The following is a 15,745-nucleotide window of genomic DNA, read 5'->3' as shown; positions in this document are numbered from 1 at the left end:
GAGAAGAAGGGAGACATGGATTGTCAGATGGATGGATGGACGGATAGATAGGCAGATGACCCTGAGATGGGATGTCTTATGCAGGATGTTGAGCAGCACCCCTGGTCTCCATACACCAGACAGCAGTATCACTCCTATCCCCACCCAGAGGTGACAACCAAAACTGTCTCCAGATGTCATCAAATGTCCCCTGGTGGGTCTAGCGAAGTATCCCAGGTGAGAACACTTACCCCCAGGTTATGTATATTGTCACCCCCCCAGTACCATCTAGATGACCTGTCCTTTTTCTGAATCAATAACCAAAATGTTTCTGTCTTGTTCCATGCACTTCCTGAGCCTGTTGGTGGCTCCTCACGTCTCTCTGTTTCCCTTGACTCCTAGCCTTTCCATGCCTTATCTTTTCTTGGAGGCTCTTCCCTTCCTTTGATGTAGAATGATCATGGCTCCCCTCATTTCTTCAGCTTGATGGAGTGTGTCAATGAAACCCCTTCCCTCCTTTTTTGCATATTAGCTTCCCAGAAATTTTCTTTATCAAATTAGCCCAAACTGGGGGCTGAGACAAGATAAATGTATTCTCCCTTATCTCTGGGAACCAGAGTCTGAGACCAAGGTGCCAGCAGGACTGGTTCCCTCCGGAGCATCTCGGGGAGAGTCTGTTCCATACCTCTTCTGTCTTCAGTGCTGTTCCTTGACTTGTAGGAACATCACCTCTGTCTCTGCCTCCATCTCCATGTGGCCTCCTCCTCACGTGCCTTCCTGTGTCCAAATGTCTCCTTTCTGTAAGGACGCCAGGCGTACTGGAGTCAGGTCCCATCCTGCTCCAGAAACACCTCTTCTTAATTTAACAACTTGCACAGTCTCTATTTCTAACTGAAGTCACATTCTGAGGTATGGGGAATTGGGACGACATACAAATTTGGGGGAGGCACATCTCAGCCCGTGGCAACCGCACACTTTCTTGTGTCTTTGCTGAGCTGCCCACAGTTGACCAGAAAACCCAATGCAGCTTCCTGTCTGGGTCGCTTCACAAACACTGCTCGCGTCCTGGGGCTGTGGGCAAGAAGGCGGTCTCTCAGACCAGGCTGGTGATGGGGCTGCACAGCTCCCTGCAGCTTACGTGTCAATGGCCAGCACTTCTGGGTGTCATGGTCAGATTTCAAACCATAGCCTTGCTTCCTCTACGTCCGCAGGCGGGGCGTCCTGGGGAGGCCTCTCTCCCAGAAGATCCCTCGGCACTAGCAGGGATATCCCTGTACTCCGGAGCATTGCCCTGGGATGCAATGAGGGTCAGCACCACTCGGGGGGTGGCACTCATGCTGATGACACCCCAAGACAAGGCAGTCCTGATGGATGCTTAATGGGTTCTGTTTGTTAACTGAAGACGGGGGACCCAGAAAATGCTACAAATAGCTCTTACAAATGTTCTCCTCCTTAACACCTCCTGCAGTGGGCTGAATGGGGGTCCCCAAAACACATGTCCCCCAGAATCTAATAATGTGATTTGCCTGGAAATAGGGTCTTTGCAGATGGGATTCATGAAGGAACCGAGATGCATTCATTCTGGATCAGGGTGGCCCTAAATCTAATGACAGGAGTGCTTATAAGATGCAGAAGAGGAGACAGATGCAGAGGAGAAGCCACATGAGGACGGAGGCAGGGACGGGAGGGACACGGCCACCAGCCCAGGGATGCCTGGAGCCCCAAAAGCTGGAAGAGGCAAAAAGGACCCTCCCCTGGCGCCTCTGGAGGGAGCGCGGCTCTGCCCCGCCTGCAGGGGTCCTGCCCCGCCTGGATCTCCGACTTCTAGTCTCCAGAGCTGGGGGACGATGCATCCTTGTGACTTTAACTCCCCCGCTCGTGGTCCCTAATTAGGACTGCTCCAGGACACGCATGCAGTCACGGACCCAGCTAACAACATTGACAGGGCACAGCACACCTTACAACATGTTTTCTCTTCCTCGGGTCACACCACATCATAGCAAGGCCCTGAGGAGAACAGTTGAGGAGGACACTGGAGGTCCAGGTGGGGACACCACACTGGGCATTCTCGGTGCTTCCCACGTCTGGTGGCAGGTGCACCAAGCTCAGCTCGGCCCAGGATCAGAGTCTGGTGACCAAGACCCCAGGAGAAGCAGAGCTTCGCCCGTGCCATGCTCACCTGGGCAGGGCTGCCGGGAGCTCAACCCGTGTGGCTCGATGATGAAACGTTCTCCTACGTGACAAAAGGCACTTCCCTTCTGCATTCTGCAACGGCACGTGTCTCCAAAGCCGTGGCATTTTGTGGGGGCTGTCGGACTCCCCCGGGGCCGCCATAACAAAGCACCACAAAAGCCCAAGACACCCAGAGGGGAGACCGGCCCACAGTGCCGGGGCTGGCTCAAGGCCTCCTATCCCCACAGGGAGCTCAGCACCTGGGACGGCCCCCAGCACGCAGGAAACAGGAGGTGTGACCCTGAGAGAAGACGCCGGGGACCCAGAAGGACCTCCGTGCTCGGCCTCCAAGTGGCGGGTCCGATGCTGGGTGCAAAATCCATAGCATTGTTCACAATCGCCAAAAAGCAGAAACAACCCAAGTGTCCGTCCACGGAGGGATGGAGGAACCACATGGGGTCGGTCCCGGGGGGAATAGGACTCAGCCAGGAACAGGACCAAAGGCCCAACACCTGCTGACCCACGAATGGAACTTGAAGACAAGGTGGGCGAGCCGACGCCGAAGGCCACAGACGGTGCGATCCCGTGTCCCTGAAATGCTCCCGACAGGCTCATCCGCAGAGATAGGAACAGGGTGTCTCCCGGGTGTCGCACGGTCACCCAGGGTCTCAGATCGGGGAGGCACGAGGCCGGGGTCCGGCGGGAACGGGGGCGACGGTCCTGCGGTGCTCAGGATTTCCCCTAGGGCCGCTCAGAATGTCGTGGGACGGCTTTACGCCGACGTGTGCACATCTCTGAGTGTCTCAGAAACCACAGAATTGTCCACTTTAAACGGCTGAACTTGACAAAATGTAAATCACGTGTCAGAAGAGCCGTGAAGAGCCGTCCCGGGGAGGAGAGCAGTGGCCCGCCGTGCCCTCGGACCAGCCCGCGCTTCCTGGGAGGTGGAGCGCGACAGGCCACCCCGGCCGCGTCCCTCTCATAACACCTCCGTTCAAACCACAAGCGTGTGTTTCAGAGCAGCCCGGTCTGCCAGAGCTGATTTCTTTATTAATCACCCGTGGCGCTCAGCGGGCGGCCACACGGCCCAGACGCCTCCGGGGGGCCGCCACCGGGGCTCAAGGAGTGCAGAGGGGGCTGAGTGCCCTCCCGGGGTGACTCACAGGGACGCGGGGGCCGACGGGCTCAGGGGGCTGTGCCGCGGAGCGTCTGCTCCTGCCGTCCCCCGCCACGTTCGACTGCTTTCCACCCTGATGCACACCATGCAAATATGCACGGTAACAAGCGGCCACCTGGACGGGGGACAATGGACACCCACGTCCCTTGGTCTGGAAGCGGAACAGGAAACAGTTTCCCCCAGTGCCGCCCCGTGCTGGGAAGGCCACGGCACCGTCGTGCATGGAACATGTGCTTTCCTGCCTGTCCTCGTGGGCACCAGGACGTCCGCTCACGGGCAGTGGACACGTCCCCGGGATGCACACGTCCCCTGAGCGCACAGCAACATCCTCACTCACGCTCTGCACCCGGCACGTTCTTGGTGTCTGTCCTCCCCCACGTGTGCCTCTCCGTGGCACCCCTGGAGATCCCAAGAAGCACGGATCCCTCCGGCTCCTGACGTCCCGTGTGGACCCAGGCGGCCCCTGGGTGACTGCGCAAGGCACTCCTGAGCGTGCGTGAGAAGAGCAGAAAGGCCCGCACTCCAAGGGGAACCCGGGGCCCTTTTTAACCGGTTTGGGGAACCTCCCGGATGCCGGGGGCAGATGGCCGGACCTCGAGGCAGGAAGAACGTCCGCTCAGGCCCGCGGGTTGAGATCTGCAAAGGCTTTGAAGGCAGCGTGCCGGCCTCTCCGGGGCGTGGAGCCTGCACGTCCTGCTGGTGGACACCCCCAGAACGGCGTCCCCTAGGACGAAAGGGCGACACCCAGGCTAGCTGGTGTCCTCGCTGCAGGGCCCACCCAGGGGGCCGAGAGCGTCTTTGGGGCTCCCGTCCACGAGACGGAGGCCTGAGCTACCGAGAGGCCACCCTGAGCCCCACACCCTGCTCTCAGGAGCCCCCACATCCTGCAAGTGGGGAGCCCACAGCCTCAGCCCCCTACAGAACAGCAAACAGGAATCCATGTCTGGATCACAAGCCGGCAAGGTCAGGGAAACCGGCCTCGGCCCCAGCAGCCCGAGGCCCAGGCCCTCCTCCCGCGGCGCATCGTCCAGCTTCCAGGAAAAGACCCGCTGAGTTTTACTTGAGACGTTCTGCACGGAAGCGGCAGGCCCAGCTACCGAGGACAGAACCGGTCAGAACTGGAACAGTTTGCTGGGCGTCCAGGCCTGAGGCCATCGGTATCATGGTGGTGAGGCTCATGCACTGGGCGCATCCAAACCCCTGCTCTAACAAGTCCCTCTTGCAACCTCTGAGCCCCCGTCTCTAAGATGTGACCCTGTCACCCCCCTCACCACCCCGGGCATGGGACCCGGAATGGGTGAGGGGCACTGTGCTGTGGGTGCCGGCCACGCAGAGGAGTTGGTATGACCCACGGGATCACAAGAGCTCCTGTACAATCACAGTGTGAGGGGGCCAGCAGCAACAGCCAGAGGCCATCAGTATAATGACTGGAAGGTCTAGCAAAAATGGCCTGAGGCCATCAGTATAATGGCTGGAGGGGCCGGCAGCAACAGCCTGGGGCCATCAGTATAATGACTGGAGGGGTCAACAGCAACAGCCTGGGGCCATCAGTATAATGGCTGGAGGGGCCAGCAGCAATGGACTAAGGCCATCAGTGTAGCTGGGGCACAGCCAGCAGCTGTGGTCTAAGGCCATCAGTATACTGGACGGCTCAGCTCAAGTCACTATCACAGAATCGCACCGACGGACAGGACGGCTTCACCGACACTCATTTCTCGTAGATGGACGGGTTCTGGGAGGCCCTCTCCTCCTGGCCAGCAGACGGCCCCATGTCCCCAAGGACCCATGGCGTGCCGGCTGCGCCGTCAACTCAACGTCACAGGTCACCCTCCCTGAAGACACCCTAAAGATGTGTCCTCGAGCCCCCACTAAACGTCCTCAGCTGACCCCAAGCCGGGCTGCCCCATGCAGGCAGTGTCTCCGAAACCCAGAAAAGGCACACGCGGTGCTCTCTTTCCCCCCGACTTCCTACGTTTGACGGCTTTTTTCCAGCACTCGAAGGTGGAGAAGCCAGATACGGTCCAGGCAGACGCAGGGGAGAAGGAAACCACCAATTAAATTCCCCCAGACCATTTAAACCAAAGGAAACACCTCGACTTTCGGCGAGGGGTGCGAGGGACGGGCGGCCAGGAGCGGGGTGTACAGGTTTGCACACTTCTCCGTGGGAGCGGAAGAGCCCGGGCTGGGCGGTCCGCGGAAGAAACGCGAGTTCGGTTCCAGCAGCAGGAGGAGACGGTTCTCACCTGCTGCGTCCAGTGCGGTTTCCATATTCCGGGCTGATGCCTGGAGACCCGCTCGCCCTCCGTCCTCCCACCAGGCTTCATCAGGCTGTGAAACCTAAAAGGCAAATCAGCTGCAAAGGGGGCAGGGAAGCGGGTTTCCAGGGTCCCCGCGGGGATTCCAGCCCACGTTCGTGGGTGTCTGCAAGGCCAAGCCACATCTCTCTGTACCAGGTCCTGCTCGCAAACATGGACACAGATAACGAAGACGTGGGAAGGGGCTCCCACATTCCGCTCACATCATGATGTTCCTCCAGGGCCGAGATCACCGTCTGCAGAGAATCCCCCTGGGTCCGTCTCCATCTGTGTTTCTCCGGATGCTCCAAGGGGCAGGGCTGAGCAGGGTGAAGCGCACAGGGATGTTCGTCAGAGAAAATGTCTGCACCAGGACAAACAGGGAGGCCGTCGGGGAAGGCAGCAGATGTCTGAGCCTCATGCAAATGAGGGACAGAGATCGGGCCGCGTGGGGCAGGCACCCCGATTGCAGAGGTCCCTGCGGGCTGTGCGCGGCGCCTGGGGCCAAATGCACTATCAGAGGAGACCCCGTCCCCCAGGAGCAGCACCCGTGTCCTGACAAGGAGCAGGCCAGGGGCTGGGCCTCTGCACACACCTGGGGACGGAGGTCAGAGGCCGGAGCTGGTGCTCCACCCACGACACTGCCTGTGGGAGAGCACATGAGGGTCCTAAAATCTCTTAAGATGAGAATCGGCACAAACGTAAGGAACAGCTAATAGTTACCTCCCAGCCGCCATGAGGCCCCTCGGCGGGCCATCATCCCTGGATGACCGAGCGTTCTGCAGAGAAACAGGCACAAAAGGATGGAGACCTATGTCCATCTGTGGCTACACATCACCTAGATGTCCATGTATGAACACAGTAGGGTGTGTACACCACAGAACATGCATGTGCACATATAAACATCACATGCATGTGTGCACGAGTACACATATGTGCATGCATGTGCGTGTGCATACTATATGACCACGTATGCACACAGGTACATCTTTGCACATGTGCATGCATGTGTGCACGTGCATACATCTGTGCTTAGCACCTTCATTCATGTGGACATGCATAAGGGGACGTCATGTCACAGAACATGTGTGTGGGCAGTGTGAGCGTCTGTACATGTAGGACGCATACAACAGGATATACGCGTGTGTGCATATATATACACACATGACAGGATACGTGTGCGTGAATCCATATGAGCGTGCATATATACGCAGGAAGACCTGTACGCAATGTACATCCTGCGTGTGTGCGTATATGTATAAACGTGCGTATGCCACAGAGTGCACACAATGGGGGGGTGTGTCTACACGCATACCTGTATGTGCAGCAGGACAAGTACTCTAGATACTGTGTGTGCAAACATATATGTAACAGAAAACACATCATGTGCACATGCAATAGAATGCGTATGGGATAGCGTGTATGTATGAATACACACATATATTTTTATGAAGTAGGATTCATGTGTTATAGAATGACCATATACTTACACAACACCATGACCGTGTAATAGTATGCCTCTGTATGTGGGTACCTATACAATACACGCACGATTGGAAATGGTTGCATACACATGCATGTGCATAAACCTATGTAATAGAACATGTGTGTGTGTGTGTGTGTGTAGAAACACACATGCGTGTATAGATAGAGATACCAAAAAATGTACACCAAGGGATTGGGCTTACAGGATGGCGGGGCTGGTGAGCCTGGAATCTGCAAGGCAGGGGGGCAGGCTGGAGACTCAGGAGAGACCTGACCCTGCAGAAGTCTCAGTGCTTCCTTGATCAGGCCTTCCCCTGATTAGACAAGGCCCACCGCAGGACAGAGCATCATGTCTTTACTTCAAGGCTGCTGCCTGGATCCAGAGCCGCACCTAGGAAACCCCTTCACAGACGCCCTCACATGCACACCCACCTGCATACGTGGGGACCCATGGCACAAACAGCCTGTACCTCCCGCAGCCAGACCTCTACCCCGGTCAGCCCTGCCTGATTGGCCCCGGGTCACAGGCAGGGCACAGGCGGGGCCTGACCGGGGTCCCCTGGCCCCAGACCAAAATAAAGAAACCAAATCCCTGTTTTTGGAAAACTTGGATAAGCAAAATGCCCGAAGTTTGCCATGTCCTCTTCTCTTGGTATGTATTCCGACTGTTACAGACCCCACACCCACCCCCAGCCCATAGCCCAGGGAAAGGCACGGGACCTGACTCGAGAAATCAAGAGAACAAAGCAGAGGTAAGACCCAGATGGTAAGGTGGACACCAGCCAGGCACTCCGTCTGCCCCAGCCGGACAGGGCTGCCCCCCTGGGCATCTGGCTTCCTGGACCTGGGAGGCTGGGAGGGCGCTGGGGTTTTGAAACCACACGGGAGGCGCGTGTGTCTGGTCGTGGGGACAGGTGCATACCTGCTGTATCTCGAAACAAGCGCGTGGGTGTTGTTACCTTGAAGCGGAGATGTGAAGCAGCTGTGTGACAATGGGCCACTATTCCCTCCACCCGTGGCCATGCCCTTAAATGGATGGGGAGCGGGGGCTGTGGGGCCATTGGTGAGGGAACAGGGGACTTCCTGCCTGGTCTGCGTGCAGCCCTCATCAGCGCCTCCAAAGACCCCCCCTGCAGTGGACACCCCAAGAGTAGGGCCCCAGATGCAGGTGAGCAGACCCGGGGTGTCCAAGCGCGAAACAGAAGAAAGCAGGAGGCCAGGAACAGGTGACCGGGGTGGAGATGCTGGGACGTCAGTGGTGATGGCACAGCTCCCGCCTGTGGCCAGGTAGAGCACCAGCGAGAGTCTGGAGGGCCTGGGGTGGCCTCCTCCACCGTCCAGGGGTCCCCGAGAAACTTCCGGCCTGGAAGCCCCGTCTGGAACTATCCAACTGTGTGGCGCGCCGCCCCTCGCGTCCGCCTGGCCCCAACGATGAAGCCGCTGCACCGTAGCTTGCAACACGCTCCCTGCGCGCCCCAGTAGCAGGACGGGAGGGACTGTCCAAGCAAGGGAGGCGTCTGGGTGGGACGCGCCTTTGCAGGATGTAGCGCGCATCAGCTCAGCTCCGTGATCCAGGGACCACAGCCGGTGCGCACAGGGGTGAGGGAGTGCTGGGGAGGCGGGGGGGGGGGGGGCGCAGGGAGTCCCGTCCTGCTCCCCTGCTCACCCGAGCGCCCCTTGCCTTCCAGACCCGCGCGCGCGGCGGGAGCAGCATCGCCAGGATGGATATGAACATGACGCGTCCGGACAACGCCACCATCGTGATGCTGCGCGACCCGACCATCGCGGTGGTCCTGCCCGTCGTGTACTCGCTGGTGGCGCTGGTCAGCATCCCGGGCAACCTCTTCTCCCTGTGGGTCCTCTGCTGCCACATCGGGCCCAAGTCCCCGTCGGTCATCTTCATGATCAACCTGAGCGTCACGGACCTGATGCTGGCCAGCGTGCTGCCTTTCCAGATCTACTACCACTGCAACGGCAACCACTGGGTGTTCGGGGAGCTGCTGTGCAACGTGGTCACCGTGGCCTTCTACGCCAACATGTACTCGTCCATCCTCACCATGACGTGCATCAGCGTGGAGCGCTTTCTGGGCGTCGTGTACCCGCTGGCCTCCGCGCGCTGGCGCCGGCGCCGCTACGCCGTGGCCGCCTGCGCCTGCGTCTGGCTGCTGCTGCTGGGCGCGCTGTCCCCGCTGGCGCGCACCGACCTCACCTACACCGTGGAGGCGCTGGGCATCGTCACCTGCTTCGACGTGCTCAAGTCCACCATGCTGCCCAGCGTGGCCATGTGGGCCATCTTCCTCTTCACGCTGTTCATCGTGCTGTTCTTCATCCCCTTCGTGGTCACCGTGGCCTGCTACACGGCCACCATCCTGACGCTGCTGCGCACGGCGGACCCGCACGGCCGCGGCCAGCGGCGCCGCGCCGTGAGCCTGGCCGTCGTGGTGCTGCTGGCCTTCGTCACCTGCTTCGCGCCCAACAACTTCGTGCTGCTGGTGCACATGGTCAGCCGCCTGTTCCTGGGCGGCAGCTACTACCACGTGTACAAGCTCACGCTCTGCCTCAGCTGCGTGAACAACTGTCTGGACCCCTTCGTGTACTACTTCGCGTCCCGCGAGTTCCAGCTGCGGCTGCGGCGCTATCTGGGCTACGGGCGGCTGCCGGCCTGCGGCCGGGACGCGCGCAGGGACACCCTGTTCTCCGCCCGGACGCTGTCCGCGCGCTCCATGTCCAGCGGCCACGGCGAGGGGCTCGACGGCCCCAGCCGACCCTGCCTGCAGAGGCAGCAGAGCGTGTTCTGAGCCCCGCACCGCGGGAGTGGGGTGCGGGGACGGCTGGGGGCGGCTGGGGATGGAAGGGACGGTCCTTCCCCGCCGGCCGGCCTGCTGCTCCCGCTGCCACGTCGGCCTCGGTGCGCGTGGAGAGGGTCCCCAGGTGGGCTCGCGTCCGGTGTCCCAACACGGCCACGGAGCAACAAGACAGAACACCGCGCGGTTTAAGGGGACAGGACACAGCGGGCCAGGCGGACTGGCCCTGCTCCCTGAGGAGGAGCACCCAACCTGGCGGAACGTCTACCCGGCCCAGCCGAGACCCCATCGACCCCCAACCTCCGCCTGCCTTGGTCTCCGTGCCTCCTGCTCGGGGATGCCGGGGACACGGGCTGCTCTCCAGCCTGGCGAGGCCTGGACTTCCTGTCAGGACCAGCCCCGGTCACTGTGCGTGCTGGGACGCACCCCCACAGGGGCGGACGGGCCCCTCTGGCCTCTGTTCTCCCCGAACTCACAGACTCCCCTCCACCCGGTGTCACCCGGTCCCCCCAGGAGCGACTCTTGCAAGGCTTCCAAGGCGGTTGGTCACTCGGGTTCCTCCAGCCACACCATCTACAAAAATGTCACAAGTCACAGGGTGCAGACGGGAAGGACATCCGTCCGGAAGGTGTGGGTCAGGACCCCCACGCGGGTGGAGGGTCTCCAGGCACATGAGATGCTGCTGAGGCTGAACGCTGTGAAGGACGGTGGCCGTTCGCACCTTCTGCCGCGCTCCCGGACATGCCTCCGGGTCCAGCTGGCCCCGAGGTGCCCCCTGGCTAGTTCTCGGCCTCCTGCTCCCAGCTGAGAGCCCCTGAGTCACAAGCAAGGCCTCCCAGGGTGGCCTTGCACACCTATCCTGGCCCATGGCACCCTCTGGGACCCAGACGCCCCGCGAGGCCAGGGACCACAGAAGCCTGGGGAAGGATCAGCGCCCGAGGCCCCTGTGTGCCTGCTGGCCGCCTCAGCATATGGGCGGGGGCATCCTTGTCTCTTCCTGAGCCCGGGGCACATCGGCACCAGCCCCGACATGTGTGCTGCTTCGGGAAGACGAGGAACCCCATCCCCGGGGGGTCTGGGGTGCCCAAACAGGGGGTTTCCGGGAGCCCGGGATTCGCAGAAACAGCAAAGTTTGATACTTTATTCATCACAAAGGACATGCACAGCCTCGGACTCCGGGACCTCCGGGGAGGAACGGCTACATGGCAGGCAGCCTCCCCACGGCAGGTTCAATGCAGACATGGAGAGTGATAGCTGCCATCTGGGGGCCCCTGGGGGGACGGGGAGCCTGCTCCTGGTGTCACTGCTTCGGAAGGAAAACAGACACAGCTGTCCTCGAGCGAAGAGTGACCCCAAGCCCGTATCCACCCAGGACCTCAGAATGTGACCTGCTGGATCGGGGTGATCCTGAATCCAAGGACATGTGTCCTTGTAAGAGACAGAGGAGAGACAGAGGCAGAGAAGGCACGTGACGACGGAGGCAGAGATGGGAGGGACGTGGCCACCAGCCTAGGGACGCCGGGAGCCCCAGAAGTTGGAAGAGGCAGGAAGGACCCTGCCCGGGAGCCGCCGGAGGGAGCCCAGCCCTGCCCCGCCTGGATCTCAGCATCCCTGCCCCGCCTGGGTCTCAGACCGGTCTCCCGAGCTGGGAGGGGATGAATCCCTGTGTTTTAAGTCTCCTGTTTGTGATGGCCTCCCCAGGACGCACCATCTGGGCCATTTTGAAATCGCAAATTGGTCACGGGACCCAATCCCTTGGTGCGCAGGGCTCTCGGGGGCAGGAGACAAGCAGCCCCCACACGGTCTGCCCTCCTGATGCCACGGAGCTGCCCCGCGAGGCCCCAACACACGGCACCAGAGATTTCCAACGCCGCCCGTGCCTTTCTACACACCGTCTCCAGATTTTAGCTCCGGAACGGGCCTGCCACGCAGACGGGGCTGGTGCGGCCATCTCCGGGGCCCCAAAGCCGGAGGCTCCCCAAGGCGGCTTGCATAGAGAAGGCCTGAGTCCCAGCTGGCACTCCCCACCCACGGGCTCCTCAGTCCTCCAGACCACGTGGCCGAGAGGTGACTTCTCGCCTCTTCCGGGTACACAGTGACGTCCCCACGTGGAATCTGCAATCGACGCGGGAGGCCGCCCCTCACAGACACGCCTGCTCCGGGAGTAACTCCCGGTTCCGGCTGCCCGGTACGTGCTGTGGACCCCGGAGGTCAGTGTATAAATTGGGGACCCCAACACCAGCCTCTGGAGGCTCCAGGCCCCCTCCCTGTGCGTGGTCTTAGAATCAAACCCAGTTTCATAGGTTTGCCTCATGCCTGTGCTTGTCTGGGGTGCGCACCGGCACGTGCAGGGGGAAAGCAGGTGGGCGCATGCTACACTCGCCCTTGGGAACGGAGAGTCAGCCTTCGGGGTCCCCTCGACACCCTCCACGCCACGCCAGGGTTACACATAGTCATTGCCACTGCCTTGCAGCTGTCCCCGCAGGGGACAGCGTCTGAGCACATTAGACCTAAATGCCCAGGTGTGTGCATGAAACTCAAAGTCACCATAGGAACGCTTCCGAGAGACCCTTTGAGACTCACCTGGTGAAGGATTTACCTGGGGGAGGCACAGGTGTCTCCAAGAAGGCTGGCACGAGGGACCCGAACTCTGCAGGGAAAGAGCCCCATCCCGCCGCTCTTCCCGACTCTCCCAAACCCAAACCCTAGAAAGCAACGTCGAGGCAGCAGCAGCGTCCAGAATTGGAAATCCTGAGCCAGCAAGACGCCCCCAGCCACGCTCTGGTCATGGGCCTTGGTGCGTCTGGTGCACAAAAGCTGTGAAAACCTCAAACCAGCTGCACAGAACACATCGGTAGCCCGTGAGAAGCCGCACACTTCAATTCTGGAGGAGGTCTGTCTGCAAAATAACCACCCCCACAGGATGTCAGGCCCCTGGAGCCCTCGGGGGACAGAGGGGACAGTCCCTGGGGTCCCTGCCCAGCAAGCGGGCAGATCTCAACGTGGGGTGTCAGCGGGAGGATGGGGGGTGCGGTCACACCGGTTCCTTCTCGTTGCTGGGAATCCCAGCGCACAGGTCCCAGCTTCACGCCACCATGTCTGTCCTATCGCCTGAAATCCCAGGGCTGGCCTTGCTTCTAGTTCCACACGCAAATGATGTGTGCCCTGTGTGTGGTGTGCGTGTGTGTGTTCCGCAGAAACCCGACCTGTTCACCTGTTACATAGCAAATAAAAGTAGACACGTGTATGGGTACATACAGACGTGAACTTTTAAAAAAGATGTGACACCGGGATTCAGCTGCTGGCTGTGTGTGGAGAGCCAGAGGCACCCAGGGACATAGGACCCTTGATGCCAACCCTGATTTTTCCCCACGCAGAAGGGGACTGCCCTTCTCATTCTGGCCTCTGACAATCCCTGCTTTCCAAAGACACATCTGTCTCGCTTTGAACCACTCATGCCCTCCCGCCGGACCCCAGGGTCTGCAATGACAACACTCTCCACGGAGCGTGCATTCGGGTTACTTGGAATCACACGGCATGAACCGGGACAGCACAACACGGACGGGGCCTGGGGTGGAATCAAGGCTTTGTTGCCCCACATGATGGAGCTTTGAAAGGAAACCCTTTTTTGTAAGACATACATGTGTAAATACTCATGTGTCTGATGATACGATGTCTGATGCTTAGCTTAAAATACTAGAACAAACAGATGCATACACACGTTTGCATGCACACACATGTACCCATATGTACACATGCAGGCATCCATGCATGCACAGACGTGTGCCCAAATTCATGCAGGTATGTGTGCATCCATCCATGCGTGCACACATGCATGCAGAAGTGCACACAGCATACCCATGTGCAGGCATGCAGGCATCCATGCGCGCACACACGTGCATACACACGCGTGCACACAGCGTACCCATGTGCAAGCATGCAGGCTTCCATCCATGCATGCACCCACATGGATACACGCATGTGCATACCATGTACCCACATACACACATGCACACACACGCACACACGTGTGCACACTAGGTAACCATGTACACGCACATGCATGCATACACATATGTGCACACCATGTACCCACATGCACATGCAGGCATCCACCCATGCATGCACACACATACACACACATGCACACACACATACGTAAACACCATGTACCCATATCCACGCAGGTATGTGGGCATCCATCCATGAGTGTATGCATGCATGCACACATGCACACAACATACCCATGTGCAGGCATGCATCCATCCATGCACACACGCGTGCATACACACATACATGCATGCCATGTACCCAAATACACGCATGCAGGCATCCATCCATGCGTGCACAGACATGCACACACCCGTACATGCACACGATGTATCCATAGGCACACATGAATGTGTGGGCGTCCATGCATGCACACACACTTGCGTACATATACATGCATGCACATGGGCATGCATACATGTGGGAGAAAATGGGAGAAAGCTGATCCCTGGTAATGCCTGACGCTGTGGGAAGGGGCTGGGGGTCCCATTCTATAATGCTCTTTCCTTTAAGCATATTTGACAATATCTGTACTTTAAAAAACGAGGTATATTGGGAAATGTCACACAGAGACATCGACTTCTGCCCAGCGTCACCTCTCCAAACTGCTGAACGTGGAAGGAGCAAACATTCCCAACCCAGCTGTTCTGTTTGTTTTTTTTTTCTTTTCCTCCCAATTATATTGCGGTAAAACACATACACACAAAACTCACCATTTTATCCACGTTTAAGTGTGCAGGTCAGTGGTGTCAAACACATTCACGGAGCTGTGCCACCGTTCCCAATGTCTGTGTCCAGAATCCTTCATCGAGTACAACGGGAGCTGTGACCCCACTAAACAAAGAAGCCTCTTCCCATCCCCCACCATCTGCTCTCTGTCCCTATAAAGGCGATGCCCCCAGGGGCCTCTTATACGTGTGGGATCACAAAGTATTTGTCCGTTTGTGTCTGGCTTATGTCACTGACCATCCTGTCCTCCAGCTTCGCCCACGTCACCACTGAACCAAGGTACCATTTACCCACCACACCGTTCACCCATTGGTAGTACACTTGTAGAGGCCTCCCAGAGACACCCCAGTGCAGCTATGGGACATGTCCATCGCCCCCAAAAGATGCCCGATGCCCGTTTTCTCCCCATCCTTACGGCCAGCCCCAAACCAGTGCCCAGTACTGTTTCTGCTTCTGTGGACTTGTCCTTACTGTCCCTGTGACATCAGTGGGATCAAAGGGCACGTGGGGTGCTGCCATACTGCCTCTTTCTCAACAGGGCATTTCGGGGTTCCTCCGTGGGGTAACATTTACCCTAGTCTTCCCTCCTTGCTCCGTGGGCTGGGGGAGCGCCTCTTGTCCATCATGGCAGGCAGAATCCAAAGAGCCCCCCTTGGGCAGATGTTGACCTCAATCTCCAGCAAAGGGTCCAATCGAAATACCCAAAAAATGGGGCTGAAGTAGCCAGGACAAGGACATCTCTGCCTCTGTCACGAGGTGCTGGGAACCTACTTCTACCCCGCCCTTTTGCTCTTTGTGGAAAAGACCGCCAGGAAAATGCATGGCACAGTTAACCAAGACTTGAGAATGTCATCGTTATTTGGTCAACATAGAAATATTCAGATTCAGAATGACCCGGTAGAAAAACTTCAGTCTTTGACCTTGGCTCGCTCTCTCTCTCTCTCTCTTTTTTTTAAAGTCTGATCTCTTTGGAAATCTGTGTGATTCTACAAATGTCCGTGAAGGTTTTTTTGTTGTTTTTTTTTCAATTGTCATGAAAATACCTCTAGGGTAGG

The 15,745-nt window shown here is 58.7% G+C and overlaps 1 protein-coding gene across 1 annotated transcript; it reads left to right on the top strand.

Annotated features, from left to right (window-relative positions):
* Window positions 1-8,828: 8,828 nt before the first annotated feature.
* Window positions 8,829-9,905, top strand: P2RY8 (P2Y receptor family member 8; the record flags this gene model as incomplete). The annotated part of the gene is made up of 1 exon (XM_080795383.1): window positions 8,829-9,905. The coding sequence occupies one exon, from the start codon at window positions 8,829-8,831 to the stop codon at window positions 9,903-9,905; it is 1,077 nt and encodes a 358-aa protein (XP_080651509.1).
* Between the last annotated feature and the right edge of the window lie 5,840 nt (window positions 9,906-15,745).

This window comes from Martes martes (genome assembly GCF_963455335.1).
Source record: "Martes martes genome assembly, chromosome: X".
NCBI classification, from domain to species: Eukaryota; Metazoa; Chordata; class Mammalia; order Carnivora; family Mustelidae; genus Martes; species Martes martes.
This window is presented reverse-complemented; position numbering and strand designations above follow the sequence as displayed.